Here is a 19,395-nt window from a genome sequence, read left to right as displayed (position 1 = left end):
TATGGTTGACTGGGCCGACGGCAAGGTGAGTCTCCTGCAATTGACTTGGGATCGGCTGATTCTCATTCCTACAGACATGTCGCCCTGTCTTTCCCCTCGAGATCCATGTCGCGGCACCGGGGATGCAATCATCTGAATCCCAGCACCTTCTTCGCACCACCCAGCACGCCCTGGACGACCTCAACGAGTTCGCTGCGCACCATCTTCGGCTCAAGTTGACGAATGATACATCTACAGCACAGCAGAGCGACGACAGCTCGGAGGTGTCAAATAATGGGGAGGAAGGACCCGATACTGCATTGACAGTCCGTTTAATTGCGCAGGATGGCCTGGTTGTCCCAAAGGCAGAGCTTCATGCGGATACCACGCAGCTCGATGTATTCTACCCGCCGAGTCAGGTCCCTATTCCCTCGTCCTCGAACCCGCCCCTCTCGGTCTTTATCGCGGAAGAGTTACAACAATTGTACGGAGAAGAGAAGGCTACAGTTGCGCATATCCTTTCCGGTGAGAAGTCCGGTCTGGATTCGGTAAATCCGCAGTTTGCAGAGAGCATCAGTCGACGCCTACGCCGGTCGATGAAATACGCCGACACATATCATCTGTCCTTCTCACTGTTTACTCCGGGCTCCGAGCCGTCGTCATGGGATATTGAAGCTGCCGTGCAGGAATACCTGGCTCCCCTTCTTCATGCGTTTGCTCCCATCAGCAACTTCACTGTCGACACCCAAGTCCAGCTCTACGCCACCTTTTCACCCATGGCACCACCGCCCGTCTATGATGAGGCCGAGGCTGCATGGACTTTGAAGAAGGAGGATTTGAGCGCATTCGTCAATGCTGCTGAGTGGCCACTGAACCCCAGCATTGGCAACGGTCCCACCTTGAACTTCATTCTCTACGTGCCAGCTCCCTCGCAAGCCCCGATGATGGTCAAGGAGAACCGCGCTTTCAGCTGGATCGTTCCACAATGGGGCGGCGTGTTTCTTCTGAACCCTCCGTTGTCCCCGGCAGACAAGGGCTCGAATCCTGCTCATCTTTCTCAAGAGTATCTTCGGCCTGCCTTCATGACCTTCTCTCACCAGCTCTTGACCCTCCTCGGCACTCCAACCACCCCGGCTTCTCTCCCCCTCCGACTTCAGACATTAATCCGTATCCGCGCCGCGACTCTCTTGCTGTCGGCTTCCTCGACTATGGGCTCTCTCGCCCGCCTGACCGAGTCTCTTCCCTCTATCCCTATCCCAGCGACTGTCGCTTCTTCAGTCTCGACCACTCTTTCTCATCTCTCTGCTACCTGCTCCCATTTGCGAAGTGGTCGTTTCAATGATGCTCTTGCCACTGCTCGGGTTGCCGAGACCGAGGCTGAGCGCAGTTTCTTCGAGAAGAGTATGGTGGGCCAGGTGTACTTCCCAGACGAACATAAGGTGGCTGTATACCTGCCTCTTCTGGGACCAATCGGTGTTCCGCTATTCGTTGGACTGATGAAGGAGCTGAAGCGAATTATTGCAGGGTGGAAAGCGCAAAGACGCGCCGCAGCATAAGTTGGTGTTCTTGGCATTGTATTCTACGAGCTATACCGTTACTTACACATTCGACATAATTTTCCATGTTCTATGCTAAGTACTCGGGCCTTGGCCTAAAACCGATTTCTGCGTAATGATCTCCCGTATATTTTGATCTTTACTTCAGAAATATCATTTTCACTCGCATGGCCATCTTCATCCACACATCCTCCTCGCTCGAGCCCATTCTCCTGCCTTGGAAGCCTGCACACTAGCTCAAGCCAAGTCCCTCCCGATTCCCGAGCCATCCCCGGGAGTTGAGCCTTCCCTTGACAATCGCTGGTCAACGAAGGCCATAGAGTATATAGTAAAAGAATATGATCTTATTGCCGTTCCAAGACTGGCATACAACGTCATCTCGCAAATATGGATATGACGACTTCTTGACATTATCTGAGCAAACGAAATTACATTTCAATGTTGTACACGACCAAAATGCCCGATGTAATTAATGCATCGTCTTTACCCATGCCGGTCAGCGAAAGGACACAATCAGCCTGTCTTGCTCTCAAATTTCTCCTCTTCCTTCGTCACCTTGTAAGACGGATTGCCCTTCGGATCATTGAACCCTACCACCCGCATCAAATCCGTAAACGTAGTATCCGGCCGCGCAATCGTACTGGGATACGGTTCCGGTCCCAGAAACTTGCGCGACTGTGCAAATGCCCCCGGTGGAGAGTAGACCTTGATACTTTCGGTACTGGGCTTTCGTTGAGGCGGCGGAGTGACTGGACACGACGGGATGGGCGGGATCTCTTTATCCAACCTGGGAGTACCGTTCGAGAAGAGACTTCGCACTCTGCTTCCGGTGCGGTGCAATCTTGACCGTGTAGAGCGTCCACTGACATAGCTGCGCCTGACAGGCGAAGGATGAAGTAGGAAGTCTGAGCGGCCATAGTCTTCTGAGTGTATTGGGCGTGAAATTCCCACGACTCCACCGGTAGAGGAGCGTTGGGACCAAGCTTTCAATTTTGGCTCCCATCCTTGTCCTTGCTCCTTCTTCCGGGCGCGGCGTCGAAGGCAGGTGGTTATGAGGAGAGCGACGAGGGCACCGAAGATGGCGCCTGGGAAGAAACCGGCGGCTATTGCTTTGCTCGGGAATGATGGACATGAGGAGGCGAGGGTTGCACCATTGGCATTTTCTTTGGCGGCAGAGATAGAGGATGATGGGACTGGTGCGAAGGTTATTCCAGAGGTGGCCGAGGAGGTAGCTGATGGGGAGGTGGTTGAGGCACTAGAGGAGGTAGAGGATGTGGATGTTGCACTGCTGGAAGTCTTTTTATTCAGGGCGCAGGTGTTGTTCCCTTGGCAGGTGTAGCCAAATGGGCAGCAGGCGTCCCCACAAGTCGGAAGGCTATCATCGAGCCGGCTCGTCTTGACAGAGTTCTCGGGATGGGCAGTTGCGTTCTGTTGTTGAATGTCACAGACGATGGGTGAGATATAGTCGCAGTTTGCCCCAGATGGGCAGCAGATGGCGGAGGTGGCATCGTCCAGACTGATGCAGGTTGACGATGAAGCACAGCAAAAGTCGCTGGGTAGGTTCCCTCCACAGGTATCGTATGAGCTTGGGCAGGAATTTGAGCTTCGTGGAAGCAATTCGAAGGAACCGGAAGCATGGCTTGTTCGGAAAGAAGTCATGAGAGTGAAGAGTAGCAGAACAGACGGTCGTCGAAAGACGACGCCCACCGTCATCCTCGCCATGACGGCGGATGCAGATAATGCCGTGTCTGGTCTTCTCGGAGAATACAAGTTGAAGATAATCGATGGAGAAGTTGTTGAGAGCGAATCCAGGCCGTTACTGGGTTCAGGAAGCCAGGATGGAATGGAGTCACCAACAAAAGAGATGTTGGATGAAGAGAAAATATCGAATAGACAAGGGCGTTGATGGGAGCCTGCAACAAAAGCCCAGCCAGGCAGAAGAGACAATGAAGAGTCCTTTCAGGTGTCGTACACAAGGAATCTATTTCTTGCACGCGCCGGGCCTTTGGGCCCATCGCGTTTCAGCATGGGCGGCATCCTGCAACACGGAAGAAAGACGGGCGCTAAGCCAAATGAAATGTTGCAGAAGCACAACTTACATCTGTAGGACAGGACGAGAGGTGCAGGTCGTTTGAAGCCCGGCGCGTAAATTGATACAGTGAAGAAGTAGATTCTGCGCTGCTGATTGGCCGAGGGTGTGCTTACATAACCGCGCATTTCGGGGATCGAATTTCTTCGCGCTTTGGAGCTGCGACGGTTGCTCACTTCATTCTCCGCACACCATGTTCAGTCGTCTTGTCCGGCCGAGCGCTTTGCGCGCGGCTTCTTCCCAGGTTAGTGCTGCCCGATTCTGATTCCCCTGATACCGAGTGCTGATTGCGTGGTACAGACACCGACCTCCGCCCTCCGCTTCCAGGCCCGTGGCCTCCACCGTATCCCCCAATTGCAGCATGACGCCTACTACAAGGAGAACGGTGTGCCTGAGTTCATGTCACCCGAGGCATTTGACTTTTCCTGGACCCAATACCAGACCCTCCTCGTGGATAAGCTCAACCTGTTGACACAAGGTGAGTCCGACTTGACCTGCGGGATTCTCGCGGCCACATTGCCTCGCGATTGTTTCAATTGATACCAAGATGAATGAGTACTCATTTCTTGCCTCTTTTTAGACACCCCCGATGCGGACTCCAAACCCGGAGAGTTGCTGGTCAAGTACTCCAAGCGCCCGGAGATGGCCTCGGTCTTCAACTACGCCTCCATGGCCCACAACAACCACTTCTTCTTCAACTGCATTGTGAGTAGCTCACCTTCTCTTTACGATGGTCTCTCTGACAGTCCCTTTTGCAGTCCCCCACGGCCACCAAGATCCCTGAAAAATTCGCCAAGGACATCGTCGACACCTGCTCCTCCGTCGAATCCCTGAAGCTCGACTTCCTGGCCACCGCCAACGCCATGTTCGGCCCCGGCTTCGTCTGGCTCGCCAAGAACCTCGAGCGCGAGGGTCTGATGCAGATCTTCTGCACTTACAACGCCGGCTCGCCCTACCCGGCTGCCCACTCCCGGCGCCAGCCCGTCGATATGGCCACCCACTCCCCCGACGCACCTCTCGGCAACCAGTTCGCCGGTGCGATGGGTGCCCACGCCCAGAACCAGAAGAACCTGGCCCCCGGTGCCATCGACGTCCAGCCCATCCTGTGCGTCAACACTTGGGAGCACGCTTGGATGATGGACTACGGTATCTCCGGAAAGGAGGAGTACCTGGAGCGCTGGTGGGATCGGATCAACTGGGATGTGGTGTTTGACAACTACAACGCCGTCAGCTCGGTCAAGGGCGCGCGGAGCACGGCCAACCGGAATCGCAGCATGAGCATGCTTTGAGCGTCAAAAGCGTTGATAATCTGTACTATATACTATCATGTTCCATTTCCCTTACCATTTCTAAACAATTCATCCCGGATGTACAGCAGACTCTATAGAAATGAACCTCGTAAATCACGCTCCATATGCTTCTATGAATTGGGGGGAATGATCTATGTACTCCGGATACGTACATGCCTCAGCCCAAAAACACCATTAATATACAAGTCTCGGGGTGTCTATATCTATTGCCCCTGCGAAGGCGTCTCCCGAATGCGTTTCTCAAACGCTTCGATCATCACATTGGCCATCTGGCCCTCGACAGCACTCATCATGGTAGCGTGCAACTGGTTGCGGAACTCAAAGCGCACCTCCAAGTTCACTTTAGTCTGCGGACCACCCTTTGCATCAGCCGGGGCCAGCGGCGCCAATTCCCACTTCGTATCGAGATACTCAAAGATACCCTCATTCGCACCGGGGAACAACCCACTCAACCCGCCTTTGGGTTCCGCCTTCCCAGCTCCCTGGCCGTATTTCGCCCCGCTGCGCGCCTCGACAATCCCCTTCAAGGGATCACAGTCTACCCGCGAGGTGAAGGTCTCACTGAGCGGGCCATAGCCCACAGTCAGGAAGGCTTGAGTAGGATACCCCGATTGTGGGTCGCGGGCCGTGACAGTCGAGGCTGTGAGGAAGGGGAGGAATTCCGCGTAGGATTCGACGGAGGCAATGACTTTGAAGAGTAGGGCGGGAGAATAGGGCAGAGTGCGCGTGGCTGTGAGAACGCGCTTGGGGTCGCTGTTATTCCCATTGGGCGAGGAGGGGAGGAAGGAGGAGAGTGAAGGCAGTCCGAATGCCCGGCGAGGCGTGAATGCCGCGCATTGTGGTGTTATCGCATGGCGTGGGCGTGGTATGGTGCTGATCGTCCTCCTTGTTCGGAGCGGTTGTTCGAGGCCTCGAGATCGTAGCAGGGAGCGACTGGTGCGACTTGCGTGTCGCAGACTGAAGATTGATCGCATTGGAAGTGGGAGGAGGGAAGGAATGGCGAGATTGAGTTTGGGATTGGCGATTGGAAATGCCGGAACCTTGGAAAATTTTGCGGCGAGTCGGGATCTGCGCCGGGAGGCTCCGTCCTATACAAAAATGGTTCGAATAGCACCCAATGAATTACAAGTTTGAAGAATCTGGGTTCTATACTAATTGGCCTTTTTTGATGTCGGCCCTAGACGGAAGACTCTGGTCAGGGCTACCTCTGACTCAACCCAGCATAATAGCTAATGTGACATATGTTGGCCGTGTATCGACGGACCGATGGCGAATCTCGTTGACAGCCCTCTCTTTGTCCTGGGCTGTGATTAGTCAAGTTCTACTTTATTATTTGAAAATTTACTTTCAAGATTGAAGGTATTGCTAAAGCAATTTAGATGCATCGTTACGAATTTAGTATGAAAACCTTCCAAGGCTGGATGGAGGTTGTAAATTCTTCACAGTATGTATCATCAAAGTAACATCAAAGTAAAGAAACAGTATCTATATACAATTCAAGGATTGACACATGTGATTAGTTGTCCATATATCCGGGAACGCCACCACACCGACCAAAAAAAAGCGAGACAGGATGGAAGGAGTGTAAATGCGAAATCATTTCAAAATGCATGAGTGTGTTGCGAGGCCACGAGTGACCTCCATGTTGAGTGAGTGTAGGGAGAGCACGTCGAGTCGTGCTTAAGGCTTGGAAAGCTGCTCTTTCCGGAAGAACAGCAAGAATCCAGCACAGATGAGGAGCTGGGACATCAAAGCGACCCAGAACCAGGCGTTTGCCAGTTCACCGGCACCCTTGGTCATGTCTGGGCTAATCGGTCCAGGGCCGACGTTGTTGGGTCCAAAGGCTCGGGCACAAATAGTTGCAATGGAACCAATCACTTGCGAGGCAATGAGTGCGAAGCACATGTGCACACGCGTCAGTGTTTGCAAAAGGATTACACCGAAGCCCAGACCTTGGATGGAGTCCAAAACTCCCAGCCAGAGCCAAACACTTCGGGACGCGAGGGCTGCTCCGGTGTATCCACCTGCCACCCAGGGCAGATGGTAGCCGATGCCCGAGACACCCCACCAGATCTGGATAAAGCGAGGTGCGCCCAAACCACAGGCGAATACAGGAAGGAACCAACTGTGTCGCTTGGAGAATTTGCTGATGATGAAGAGGAAGACACACCACACGAAGCCGAAGAAGACAATGCACAAGATGACGATCTCCCAGGCGTGGGTGTGGATTGAGCTCCACAGGACTGGAAAAAAATTGTTGGTTAGCATTGTATAGATGGGGAACAAAGGGAATTTCGGAGAGAAGACTTACAGCTCCAGTTACGACCGTAGGGGGCACTGAGGAAGAAGTTCTGCAGGATAACGGCCACGAAGTTCCAAAGAACGATTTTTCTGCGGAACAGGGACTTGTAGAAGGAAGGCACCTTGCCAGGCTTCTGACGGTAGTAGTTGGGCAGACCAAAGATCAACAGCAGACCGATACCCCAGACAAAGATGGCGATCGGGTAACAAATGGCCGTCATCCTCCAGGTGTTGGAGATAGAGGTGTCCGAATTCAGCAGACCTTCGCTGGAAGCCTTGGTCAGGGTCGAGCCCCAATACCAAAGAGCAATAACGTAGGCTTGTTGGACACCCTGAATGACACAGGCACGGAAGATCCAAGTTTCGACTGGGGCACCACCTTCGTCACCAAAGTTCGAGGCGAAGAAGATAGATCCACTGGACGAAGCGGCGGCGTAGCATCCACTTCCAATGTTCTGGATCCATCCGCGATTGAACGAGTTGCTCTGCCAGTGGGCTGAGCCGATCAGGAGGAATGCCAGACCATAGAGGAACCAGGGTGTCGAGAGGCAAACAACAGACTTGAAATAACGGTACACCATCCACCAGCACACAGAGGTAATGGCATAGGTGGTGGCGATACCGTACAGCTTTTCGGCACTCTCACCAACTTCGCCGGTAAGCAAAGTGATTTGGTAGGAGTTCGCGGCAATAACTTGACCCAAAGCAAGGAAGATGGAATAGACCGGCCAGTCACCGATCTTGATCTGCATCCACTTCCTGAGGCCGGTGGGAGGAACATAGTCTTTTCCAAGAAGGAATTCATCGCCATCGCTGTCATAATTATCGCTGAGAGAAATGTGGGAAAGGGCATCATCATACTCTCCGGCAGGCGATGGACTGTGCCTCGAGCGGAAGATCGAGGGAGTTGGCGACTTAGGGTGGTGACGACCAAGTTTGGCGTTGCGGAACCGATCGAACCATTCCTGCTCACTCTTGACCAGGAATTCTTCAATGCAGAGATCGCCTTCAGAGTTGGAGCCATTCAGGCCCTCCAACTTCTGCTCGAAGTGGTGGTAGTATTCACCAGTACCGTCTGTGAAGAACGGATCCACCTTCTGCAGCTTGAAATCCTTCTTGTTGCCGACAACGGAATCCAGCGAGAGAACAGATCCGCTGCTGTATCGGTTAGACTCGGCGAAGGGCTGCGGAGGAAGAAGAAGCTGGTCGGCGCCGGCAGGGGGTGTGCCAGGGCTGCTTAGGGGCATGAGGAACCTGGCATGCATCGACTCTTGGCTGTTGCGACGACTGGGCGAAGGCAAGCCCGAGTTCTGTCTGTGAGCGGCCTGCGCGCGACGTCCCTCCTCGATCTGGGCGGCGGTGATAGTGTACTCATCGTCACCATAGATGCTGTGAGCTGTGTCTTCGTCACTGCTCTCCTCGGCATATGCGTTCTCATTCTCGTGCTCCTCGACGCCCTCGACCTGGTTGCGACGACCACGACGGCCCTGGTGTCCAGGACCCGAGCGAACACCAAGAGAGAGCGACCGACTGAGGCCAGACTTGGGCTTCTCTGTCTCGGAGGGACTGATGTCTCGGCTATAGACAGTTCTCTTCTGCGAACCCAGATCACTGATCTGGTTGAAGCTCGAGTAGCTGCTCTCTCTGGAATGCGGGTAGGCGGCATTGACTGGAGGAGACAGGGGAGCCAGCGCCAAAGACTGCTGAGACCTCATGGCTCCATTGGGCGTGCTGGTTCCAGAAGCAGTGAGAGGACGGCCATGACCCTTTGCAACCTCCTTATTGTGGACGTCAATGGCAGTAGATTGAAGGATCTCGAGGTCTTCCACCCACTGAGCAACGGGGAATCTTTGCTTCGCAGATCTGGCGCGCATCATGGCACGAGTGTCCGTCTTGGAGTTCAGCGCAGCCTCGATAGCCAGCTTAAACTGGACCAGCAGATGCTTGGTTGAGGTGGATTCCACGTTATACCACCAGCCTGGCATCTGACCGAGACCGCCGACGCGGGCTCCAATACCGAGAGCTCCCTTGCGACCGAACTCCACAGCAACGAGACCGAAGGGCTCATCACGGGAGGGGATCAGGGCGAATTCGGCACCTGAGAAGATGAACGGCGGAAGAGCAGTGAATTCGGGCTTGGAGAAGACTCGGCCGGGGTAGACCTCCATCATGCGACCAAGCTTAAGAGCAGCGAACTTTCCGTAGAGATCAATAACGGGACCAATGCAAATGACCTGCACGTTAGGACGGGCCTCAAGGACAGCAGGCAACGCATCGGCGATCAAATCAACACCCTTCTGCATCGACCAGCGACCGACGAACACCAGAAGATCGGCATCCGGGTTCTGCTCAAGACCTGCCCACTCCTGGGCCTGTCTCTTAAGCTCGCCACGACCGGCCTCATACTCGGGGTCGACGGTGATGTCTTCATCCTTGATAGGCTGCTTGGTCCACTCTCCAACATCAGAAGGATCCGGATTAGGTAGATTGCCCACTTTCCGTAGACCCCAGAAAATGGGATAACGAGCATAAGACCGCTTGCCGTACTTTTTGGACACACCAACAGCACCGAAACCTTGTTGCTGGACTCGGAGGTAGCTTGCACCTGCGTGGAGCAAGTTGAACACCTCACCGAATTGCACATACCGGCGAGCGATATCTTCCTCGAGGTTGAAAACGGAGCATACTTCGCGTCTTTCCTTCTGGGTGCGCATGGGCCAAAGACCCTGGAACTCAGCATTGTGAAGCGAAAGACAAGCGGGGATAGTCTCTGGTAGGAGATACAGAGGAGCGACGGATCCGTGGTAATCGTTGATGTGGTAGAGGTCAATCGGGAAACGTTTGATAGCCTGGGCGATACACTGGTTCCAAGCGGAGTAGTAGACAGCGCTGTCCAGGTCATCCATGCGGGCAGGGTAAGGTTCAGACTTCGACTGCTGACGGAACACAGGGGCATCGAGCAAAACGTAGGTGATATTTTTCAAAACGTGATACTGAACCTTGACCTGATATTTACGGCCCAAGATGGTCACAGTCATCGGCTCTGCCTCCTGGTCGATAGGATAGTCGACACCACCGACGCAAGGAACGACCCAAATCAAGTCCTGGTGACCGAGAGTCTTACCCATGAGCTGGGCCATGACACCGAGACCACCGATCTTGATTTTGATGGCCCAATCCTCAATGTCGTACTCCATAGTGGCGATTAGAACCATGCGGCGCTTGCCGCTCCCTGCACCTCCAGCCAGGGCAGTGGTGCTTTGCATGAAGCCCGACTTGTTCGCAAGACGCATGAGAGGATTGACATGATCGCCCCTCTCGGTAGAACGCGAGGGCTTCAGTTTCTTCAGGAAGAGCATTGGCGTCATTCGAGCCTTTTCGGTGGCACCATTTTCGTTGAATTTGACCTTGTAGAAGGACTTCATGAAGATGTAGACACATCCTGCACCCGTGATGACTGGAATAATCCAGAAGAGGACAAACATGACAATCTGCGGATATTGAGTGCCGGCCGGGATCACACTATAGCGCAGAGTGGCATCGTTGACATACAACTCCCAGGCCACGTACGGTGAAGGCGGAGGCTTGGTGATGTTAAGCAACGTACTTGTCAGGGATGAAGGAGGCATGCGATCCAAGACGCCGTCGCCGTCTGCATCACCGAGCACCCAGCTTTGATCAGGAGTTCCACCGGGGTTGACGCCCCAGATGTTGAGCTGCCCGACAGCCGGCCATTCAGACGTGAAGTGGTACTTCCAATATCCATTGTTCTCATCCTGCTTAACCACATTATCGAGACCGCCATCATAGCCATACTGGTTGTATGGTCCATTGAAAAAGACGTGAGGGAAGCGACGAGGAACTCCAGAATTCCAGTTCGTATCACCGTGTTGAACGTAGTCACTGCTTCCAGTCAAACCACTCCAGTACTCAACGCGCACGTGCTCGCCCTTCCAGGCCTGCTTCTTGGTACCCGACCAGGGAAGGGTTTCGATAGTGTCGTTACCACCCTTGTAGGCCCTCCAGTCAGAGAACGTCGTGCCCCAGTTGGTAGAATAGCGGTACTTGTCAGCGCCAGCAGCGTGGTGCTGGATGAAAAGGGTATTGTTGTTGGTGTGCTGGTGAAGCAAACTGGTGGAGTAGTTGGCAGAGGAGAAGACCATGGGGTTATCGATTTGGCCAATTCGGAACAAAAAGTGGTCAACCGCACCCGTAGATGAGTTTCCATGGACATTACTTGCGTTGTTGAGAGTCAATCTGTGGACGCCGTTGTATACGCCGGTCAAGTTTGCAGCCCACATGAAGAGGCTCGGAATTTGACCTGTGTATGAGGTATCGGTGGGAGAAATAGAGGTGCAGTTGACGGTCTTTGGGTTGAGCGTTGCCACCTTACTAGCTTCAGTGGACGAGGTGATAGACAGGCTGTTGGTGATTGAATCGCAATCCATCTCCTCTGAGAAGAAAAGCTCAATGTGTACGTCTTCCGACAGATTTGGCGCCACGGTGGATCGGATTGGAACATCGTGACCCGGAGTGAATGCGGTGACCATGGATCGGGGCAACTTGAACTGGTCCTTGGGAACGTATGCACGGAACTCGTAGGCGTTCAGTGTCAAGTTGGGATAGCAGCCGTTGTATTTGGTGGATCTGTTATACCCAAGTTTCCATGGGCTAGCCTCCAACTTGAACTCGTCGTAAGGGTAGAAGAGATTCTTGACCCAGGTGCCTTCGTCGAATGGAGAGATCAGACTAAGCTCACTGTTCTTGGTGGTACAGTCAAACTTGTAGTCAATTGTGCGATTGGTGTTCTGGTAGACCAGCCAGATGGGCTGGTTGGCAGAGGCAGAGCCCAGATCCTGCACCTCGGGGTCGACGTGGCGGAGAATGGACCACATTCCAGTCTCGGTCGGGGTACTGTTGGAGCCAGGATAGTATACATCCTCGGTCGATTTCGATAGGTTCTGAAGACTGTAGCCATCATTCAAAACGGGGAACAGCTCGCGTAGTTGATACATGTGCTTCATGATGTTGCGCACCGGGTGACTGGGATCGCGATGGTCGTAGGCAACCGACTCATCATGGCAACCCTGACTACCCTTCACGATGGGCCACTTATAGTATTGAGACGACTCCAAAGAGAAACAGCCGTGGGTTCTCCAAGCGGTCGCGGCAGACATCGCCTGACGGCCATAGATATAGTTCGACGCGGTTGCGTCCAGGATGTAGAAAGCTTGCTCCTCGCCCCAAAGAAGAAGGGGTATTCCGGGAATGAGCAGGGTAGTGACGAAAGATCCAAGCAGCTGTCGTTCAATACCATGCTCGATTGCCGGCCAACGAAAGACATCCTGGTTGGTGGCACCGAACATGTGCCGAGGATCAAATTTTCCAGTGTTCGCGTTGATTAGATCGTTCGTCTGCAGCATCTCGTTCCATGCGTTGACCCAATCGACGGGCACATCGTACCCGGCAGAGAGTTGACCGTCCATGCCCAGGAAACGGGTGAGAGCACGATAAGTGGAGTAGTGGAAGGCTGCTCCATCAATTGCTTCATAGCCAATTTCACGTAGGAAATATTGCGGACTGGACTCGTTGGTCATCTTCATCGCAGCGGTGGAATCGTCAGGGAGTTGGTTTGGCTGTCTGCCACGACCGAGATAAACGGAGCCAAAGGTGTTGCCACCGGTAATTTCACCGGCGATGAAGAAGTTCTTTTTGCCCACGGCGCGCGCGCACTCTCGGTAGGCTGCAGACATATCACCCAGCGCGTCCACGGTGGCCTGGGTGGCTTTGTCGTATCGGAAACCATCGATATCCAAGGAAGCAATCACCATGCAGGAGTGGCGGATCAGTCTCTCGCGTACGGTCGGGTGCCATTCACGAAGACGGTCCTGCACGGAGGCGAACTTGGCGAGCTGTCGCTTCCAGTCGGGATACACACCGAAAGCCTCGATGTCACCGTATTGATCGAAATCACTGTCGTAGCAGCCGACCAGCTCCGCAGTCATAGATTCGTTGACAGGGAAGCCGTTCTCGTACCAGAATCGGGGATAGTTACAGGTGGCATTGTACGTCTCTCCGATGTCGAAGTCCACGTAGCGACGATTGCTCTTCCACTGAGTCTTGTATTCTTTCTCGGAAAAAGGTGTCGTGCTGTTGAGATGTCCTTCGAAGCCGATCAAGTCACCCATGCTGGAAATCTATGGTTAGCAGTGATCATCATTTCAACCGGAGAAGAGGATCCTTACGTAGCGATCGTGTTATCGAACACGACGTACATGCCGCGCCTGTGGATCTCGGTAATGGCATCACGCCAGAGCTGAAGGTTGCCGTAGTGTCGATCCAGTAGCGTTGTATCCAAAGCCGAATAACCATCGAAGCCCCACGGCTGATTCATCAGTGAAGTACCGGCAAGATAGAGACCCTGGATGCTTGTAAGAATGGAATTTCGAATTTCCCATGTAAGAGGTGGAAGGGAACACCAACCTTGATACCCATTCCTTGGAGGTAGTCCAAAGTATCAATAAGACCGGCAACATCACCTCCGTGGCGCATTTGATTCGAGTCAAGGTCGTGTTCGAACAATGTGCCATTAATATTATCGTTGGTAGGGTCGCCGTTGACGAAGCGATCCAAGAAGAGAGTATAGAATGGGAATCGCCAGTTGTCTGGGGAAGGATGATATTTTCCCGTGTGGTCTGGCCATTCTCCCCAGTAATCCGCTGGGTTTGTTGCGGTCTTGTTCTGGTTGAGGTTGTAATCCAGCCAGGACTCGTCGTAGGGCCAGCATGCTGCGGTGGCGGCGAAAAGCACTGCCAAACCGCTGGACGTTGACCACCTCATGGTCGTTGATTAGGTATATATAAACGTGATCCTCGTAAACCTCTGACAGCCCTGCTATCAAGAAGGTCGAGAGGAGAGGAGAAAAAATTTCCCCAGAAAGTAACAGACGTGCACAAGTCTCACAATCTGCTTCAAGCTCCCACAAGTAAAAGGCAGGGGACTAATCTGGTTATCAGAAATCCAGGTACCCGAATTATTTCAATAAACGATTGGACGGCGCATCAAGAACAGCAGTCGAGATGAACGCCAGATATCGAGACAGAGTGAAATAAGAGGAGAGAGGAGAAGGGGAAAAGAAGGTAAGATCTCATCGCATTAAGGTAAACGAGCGAGACTGAGAGGGCGAATTAGTGGCCTCGGCTTTTGAAGGATGCACAAAAATAAATGTCAGATGAATTTAGTATCACTAGACGAATTGAGACACATTAAGGAGTCCGGTTCTGATAATAGATCTTGGCGTTGATGCCAACGCGCACGCTAGACTGGCAGGAACCTTTCGTTTTGCGGCGGACGCCGTGGGCTCTGTCTAGATTGGGAATTATTTGACTCCCTTTTTTTTTTTCACTGCTCCAAACCCACTATTTGCGTGCATTGGACTCGCAGAGCCAGAACCCACCGCCTGTTAGAAGGCCAAGTCCCACGGGATACACCGAAATGGGCGGAGCCGGATGTCTCGTATCCGTAGAAAGTCATTAGAAGCCTCTTGCGGATCTATCAAGAGACCTAGAAGCCTTGTAGGGCACCGGTACCTATCCACCCGCTGATAGCTCCGTTACATGGGTGGATTGGTCCATCCGTGGAGCCAGTCACTGTTCCGATGCCAGACATGATTCGTTTTGAGCAATGGTGCCGTTTTCCAGAAACTCCGGTTCCTGGGTTATTTGGTTACTTCGTAGATCACCAAACAATCGAGGTCGTTACCACAGGGCACCTCAACCTCACTTATCTCAGCCTCCCTGAAGGTCACGCTATTTAGCCGATTCTGCGGTGAAATAAGGTTCAGACCACACGTGGTGAAACGCTCGGAGCACCTCGTGTTCTCCGGCATTCCACGACGCCCTAGACAGATTGAACCGGCATGGGACTTCTTACCGATAGTATCGATATCAAGTGAAAAATACGACCGGGACCCCTGGAAGCTTTCGGCTGCAGGCGCCCGGTGGATCCCCGGTTCGGCCGATTGGTTTATCGGGGACATTTGGTCTTCGATAATCGAAATTTGTTCTGAACTGTCACATCGTATTTTTCACTTTGTGTTTCGCAATAAAAAACCACCTCCTTCTCTAGCTTCTTAACCGTGGCTGGGCCATTCAGTGTGTCTGAAGATTATCGGTATCATCAGCTTGGAGCCAATGACGGATTTCAGGTTCAATGCCAAGAATACGTTGCTTCATGCCTTATCACCGAGACGTCTTAGGTTTTCCAAGGGGTAACCTCCGGAAATCGATTCTTCTATCTGCAGTCAACCTTGGATGCCTCTGAACATTCCTCCATACCTGCCAGTCCGCCGAACTGCAGTTATCACCCGTCAGCGCACGCGAATTCAAATGGCCATCGTTTATTTTGCCCCAAAAGGCGACGTGAGTAAAACTCGAAAGGTATTCACGCATCCAAATGTGGATCTGAGACATGCGTCCGAACAGTCGCGGACCCTGAACGCCACAATAGCGGAACCTCGATCCATTGGTTTTAGATAAGGACAGCCACCGGTAAATAACAAGGTATTCGGCATTGGTACTGACCAGGGTTAGACGCACGTACCGCTTTTCATTGGGCCAAAATATCTATGCCCCACCGATCACACCCTCTTATCACTCCTCCTGTAGTTATTCATTTCACGCTTTGAAGTAGTTCTCAGTTTCAAGCACCCAATTTATAGATATTCGGTCTCTTTGGTGGGATGGAGCGATGGTTCTATCTCTTTGTTTTTTTTTGGTTTTTTTTTCTTCCCACAATTTCAAGTTTGCCAAGCCTGTATGTAACCTTGGTTTCATGTGGTGGTTTTGACTGAACGGTCAACATGTACCAATGTCTCGGATTTAACGCACCGATCCCAAGCATTTACCTAATGGTGTAGAAGCAGGTTAAATGCTCAGGCACTCAGGCGCTATATTTAGATTTTTCTTTTTGGTCCGGTGAAGTGGTGGAAATGAGCAAAAGCCATCCTCTCCATAAAACCCCTGTAAGATTGTTTCGGACTATAAACCCTTCTAAATTGGACAGCTAAATACGCCTCGGATTGTGGCAAATGTAACGGTAACGGCTAAGCCCTGGATAGGAGGCCACTCGACCGCATGGGGAATCCTCGCGCGATATAGGCCGGGATGGGGTCGCATGAGTTTCAGTTTGGACAGATGGAGAAGGCTTCTGCCGCAACACGCATATTGTCAATTGCTTGTTCTGCAAAGTCTCTGAGTCAGGAATCTAGAATAAACTCTTTTCAAGAGGCATGTTATATCATGTTAGATTCCTTCCATCCGCATTTATCCACTGTTCTTCAACCAGCCCCGAGAACCAGGAACCGTTCACACCAAAATGACACTAGGGCTACCATGAATATCACCTGAACGGTACACTATCGACAGGACCACTATGCTTAAATGAAGTTGGGCCAGGCTGTCCGATTTTCGCCTCTCGAGCACCTCTGTCAGAGAATCGTCACGAATCCATGGATTAGCTCCATCTTAGCTCGTGTACCCAGGTCACACGTGCACACAAACAGGAAATGCGAATAGCCCGGTCGAGCGCTAGTCGTAGACAAGACTAGTGGGCTATCGAATGCCACTATGGCGCGGGGCCGGGGTTTTCCCTTGCATAGGTTCATTTTCCCCATTTCTTCACTCCCTCTTCGGACTTCAATTGTCTGGTCCGGGATGGGTTCCTTCTGCTTTATCTTTCTCTTTCTCTTTCTCTAAACCCCGCACTCATTCTCTCCTTCTTTAAACCTAATTCACTCGTTTCTTGACTCATTCACTTATTCACTCATTCACTCATTCAACGTCTCGTGCTCGCCTTCGGGCTCTTTGGTCTCCCATTCCTTCTCTACTTCACAAGGTGTCTGCGCCCCTCTCATGCGTCAAAATGCTATCATTGTGGAACGTGTATCTCCGGACACAGCTCCTCTTGTCCTTGAGCCTACTTGAGCCAATCCTGGCCGCGAATACGGCTCAATGGAAGTCGAGATCCGTTTATCAGACCATGACGGATCGTTTCGCACGCACAGACGGCTCGACTACTTCACCATGCAACACCACGGCAGGACTTTATTGCGGAGGAACATGGAGAGGAACAATAAACCAACTCGACTATATCCAGGGAATGGGGTTTGATGCCGTTATGATATCTCCAATCATTGAAAATCTCGAGGGTCACGTTTCTTACGGTGAAGCCTATCACGGATACTGGCCGTTGGATTTGTACTCTCTGAACTCTCATTTCGGCACACGTCAAGATTTGCTCGACCTGAGTGATGCTCTCCATTCCCGAGGCATGTACTTGATGATGGATACAGTCATTAACAACATGGCCTACATGACCAACGGGAGCAATCCAGCCACGAACATCGACTACTCGATCTTCACCCCATTCAACAATGCAGACTATTTCCACTCTTACTGCAAGGTTACCAATTGGGACAACTTCACCAACGCGCAGCTCTGTCAAACAGGTGATACAACCGTCGCTCTTCCCGATCTTTTCACAGAGCATGAAGACGTTCAGCAAATTCTCGAGGACTGGGCGAAAGACACGATGGATGCTTATTCGGTTGATGGACTTCGTATCGATGCGGCCAAGCACGTTAGCCCTGGATTTTTGCGGAATTTTGACGACTCTTCCAACACGTTCATGACCGGAGAAGTTCTTCAGAAACAAGTCGACATCATCTGCAACTATCAAAACAATTACATCAGCAGCATGCCAAATTATCCCGTCTACTACTCAATGTTGAAGGCCTTCACGGAAGGAAACGTTAGCGATCTAGCGCTGACGGTAGAAGCGATGAAGGCCGCCTGTCCTGATGTAACGGCACTTGTTTCCTTCTCCGAGAATCACGATGTTGAACGCATTGCTAGTTTCAACGATGATATGGCAGTAGGTTCAGCTTCCACGGAATTCCCCGACTCCCACTGATTAATTTGTCCATCTTCCAGCTTGCAAAGAACATTCTGGTTTTCACGCTCCTTTTCGACGGTGTCCCGATGATTTACCAAGGTCAAGAACAACATCTCAGCGGAACGGGCACGCCGCTGAACCGCCAGGCGTTGTGGCTCACTGAATACAACACCGACGCCGCGCTTTATAAGCTGATTGCAAAACTCAACGCTATCCGAAAACAGGCCTATAATATTGACAACGACTATGTAACTACTCCGTCACGGGCCGTTTTCGTGGGTAGCAGCGAAATTGCCTTCGTAAAGGGCGTCGAGGGCCAACAAGTCCTGATGCTCCTTTCCAACCAAGGATCGAACGGCAAGCCGTATCAGCTCAACTTGCCGTTCAGTTACAACGCCGGCACACAGGTGACTGAAGTTCTGAACTGCATAAACTATACGCTCGACAACAACGGATCACTAACGATCGACCTGGATGCGGGTGAGCCCCGGGTATTCTTCCCAGCCAAGTATATGCCAGGCAGTGGTCTTTGCGGTTACTCATCTGCCAATCAGTCTTTGGTGGACCTCAAGACCAGCACAAAATCGCCTGGAGTCAACGGCAGCGGAAGTCGTCCCGATCGCACGGTGTGGGCTGCTCTCATGCTGGCAATTACGACAGGGCTAATGGTGATGGTTTGAGTGCGCGGTGCATTAATTTACTTTATTTTATTGTTTTTGGAGAGCGTTGATAATTTGTTCTTTTCATACATATATATCCCTTCGTGTACTATATTCATTACCTTTTCACGGTCGCTACGCGCCGTTTTCGACTTTGTCAATTTCTTGTGGATATGGAAGACCTGCACATAATGGCTTGGTTGTACTCACGCTATTTTATTTATTTATTATTTTTTTGAAGGCGAAATCTGTTCCACGATCACATACAAGCATTGATTGTCGACTATGTTTTAACGGAAGGATCACTGAAGTCCTTCTTTCTCACTTCCCGGGGACGTCATCGGGTCTGGGCTAGACCGTATGTAATTTACGGTAAAAATAGAGCGATCCACACGTTGAATTTTCCACCCCCACCCCCACCAGTCTCATAGGATCAGGGACCCGGTAGTACCGTCCAAGGGTCCCTGGAAAGGAGCATTTTCAACAGAGCTAGTTCAGGGAGGAGGCCTGGGCATGGGCTGTGCATGTTATTGCCGCTTACATGAGGT

At 52.0% G+C, this 19,395-nt stretch overlaps 6 protein-coding genes across 6 annotated transcripts; 3 read left to right on the top strand and 3 right to left on the bottom strand.

Moving 5' to 3' along the window:
• Position 1: 1 nt before the first annotated feature.
• On the top strand, positions 2–1,535 carry PIG-S (GPI-anchored transamidase GPI17; the record flags this gene model as incomplete). The annotated part of the gene is made up of 2 exons (XM_058453811.1): positions 2–25; positions 75–1,535. 2 exons carry the CDS (start codon positions 2–4, stop codon positions 1,533–1,535), a joined length of 1,485 nt encoding a protein of 494 aa, XP_058308002.1.
• A 513-nt stretch (positions 1,536–2,048) lies between these two features.
• On the bottom strand, positions 2,049–3,257 carry N7498_006748 (uncharacterized protein; the record flags this gene model as incomplete). The annotated part of the gene is made up of 1 exon (XM_058453810.1): positions 2,049–3,257. One exon carries the CDS (start codon positions 3,255–3,257, stop codon positions 2,049–2,051), a length of 1,209 nt encoding a protein of 402 aa, XP_058308001.1.
• Positions 3,258–3,817: 560 nt separating this feature from the next.
• Positions 3,818–4,913, top strand: sod4 (mitochondrial 37S ribosomal protein mS42; the record flags this gene model as incomplete). The annotated part of the gene is made up of 4 exons (XM_058453809.1): positions 3,818–3,868; positions 3,925–4,102; positions 4,205–4,329; positions 4,383–4,913. 4 exons carry the CDS (start codon positions 3,818–3,820, stop codon positions 4,911–4,913), a joined length of 885 nt encoding a protein of 294 aa, XP_058308000.1.
• A 224-nt stretch (positions 4,914–5,137) lies between these two features.
• Positions 5,138–5,908, bottom strand: N7498_006746 (ubiquinone-binding COQ10-like protein; the record flags this gene model as incomplete). Its single annotated transcript, XM_058453808.1, has 1 exon — positions 5,138–5,908. One exon carries the CDS (start codon positions 5,906–5,908, stop codon positions 5,138–5,140), a length of 771 nt encoding a protein of 256 aa, XP_058307999.1.
• A 706-nt stretch (positions 5,909–6,614) lies between these two features.
• N7498_006745 (uncharacterized protein) lies at positions 6,615–14,075 on the bottom strand (the record flags this gene model as incomplete). Its single annotated transcript, XM_058453807.1, has 4 exons — positions 6,615–7,177; positions 7,246–13,424; positions 13,481–13,656; positions 13,719–14,075. The coding sequence occupies 4 exons, from the start codon at positions 14,073–14,075 to the stop codon at positions 6,615–6,617; spliced, it is 7,275 nt and encodes a 2,424-aa protein (XP_058307998.1).
• A 3,081-nt stretch (positions 14,076–17,156) lies between these two features.
• On the top strand, positions 17,157–18,868 carry N7498_006744 (alpha-amylase; the record flags this gene model as incomplete). Its single annotated transcript, XM_058453806.1, has 2 exons — positions 17,157–18,167; positions 18,227–18,868. The coding sequence occupies 2 exons, from the start codon at positions 17,157–17,159 to the stop codon at positions 18,866–18,868; spliced, it is 1,653 nt and encodes a 550-aa protein (XP_058307997.1).
• Positions 18,869–19,395: the final 527 nt, after the last annotated feature.

Source organism: Penicillium cinerascens, assembly GCF_028974065.1.
Source record: "Penicillium cinerascens strain IBT 15544 chromosome Unknown contig_6_segment0_segment0, whole genome shotgun sequence".
Classification (NCBI taxonomy): Eukaryota; Fungi; Ascomycota; class Eurotiomycetes; order Eurotiales; family Aspergillaceae; genus Penicillium; species Penicillium cinerascens.
This window is presented reverse-complemented; position numbering and strand designations above follow the sequence as displayed.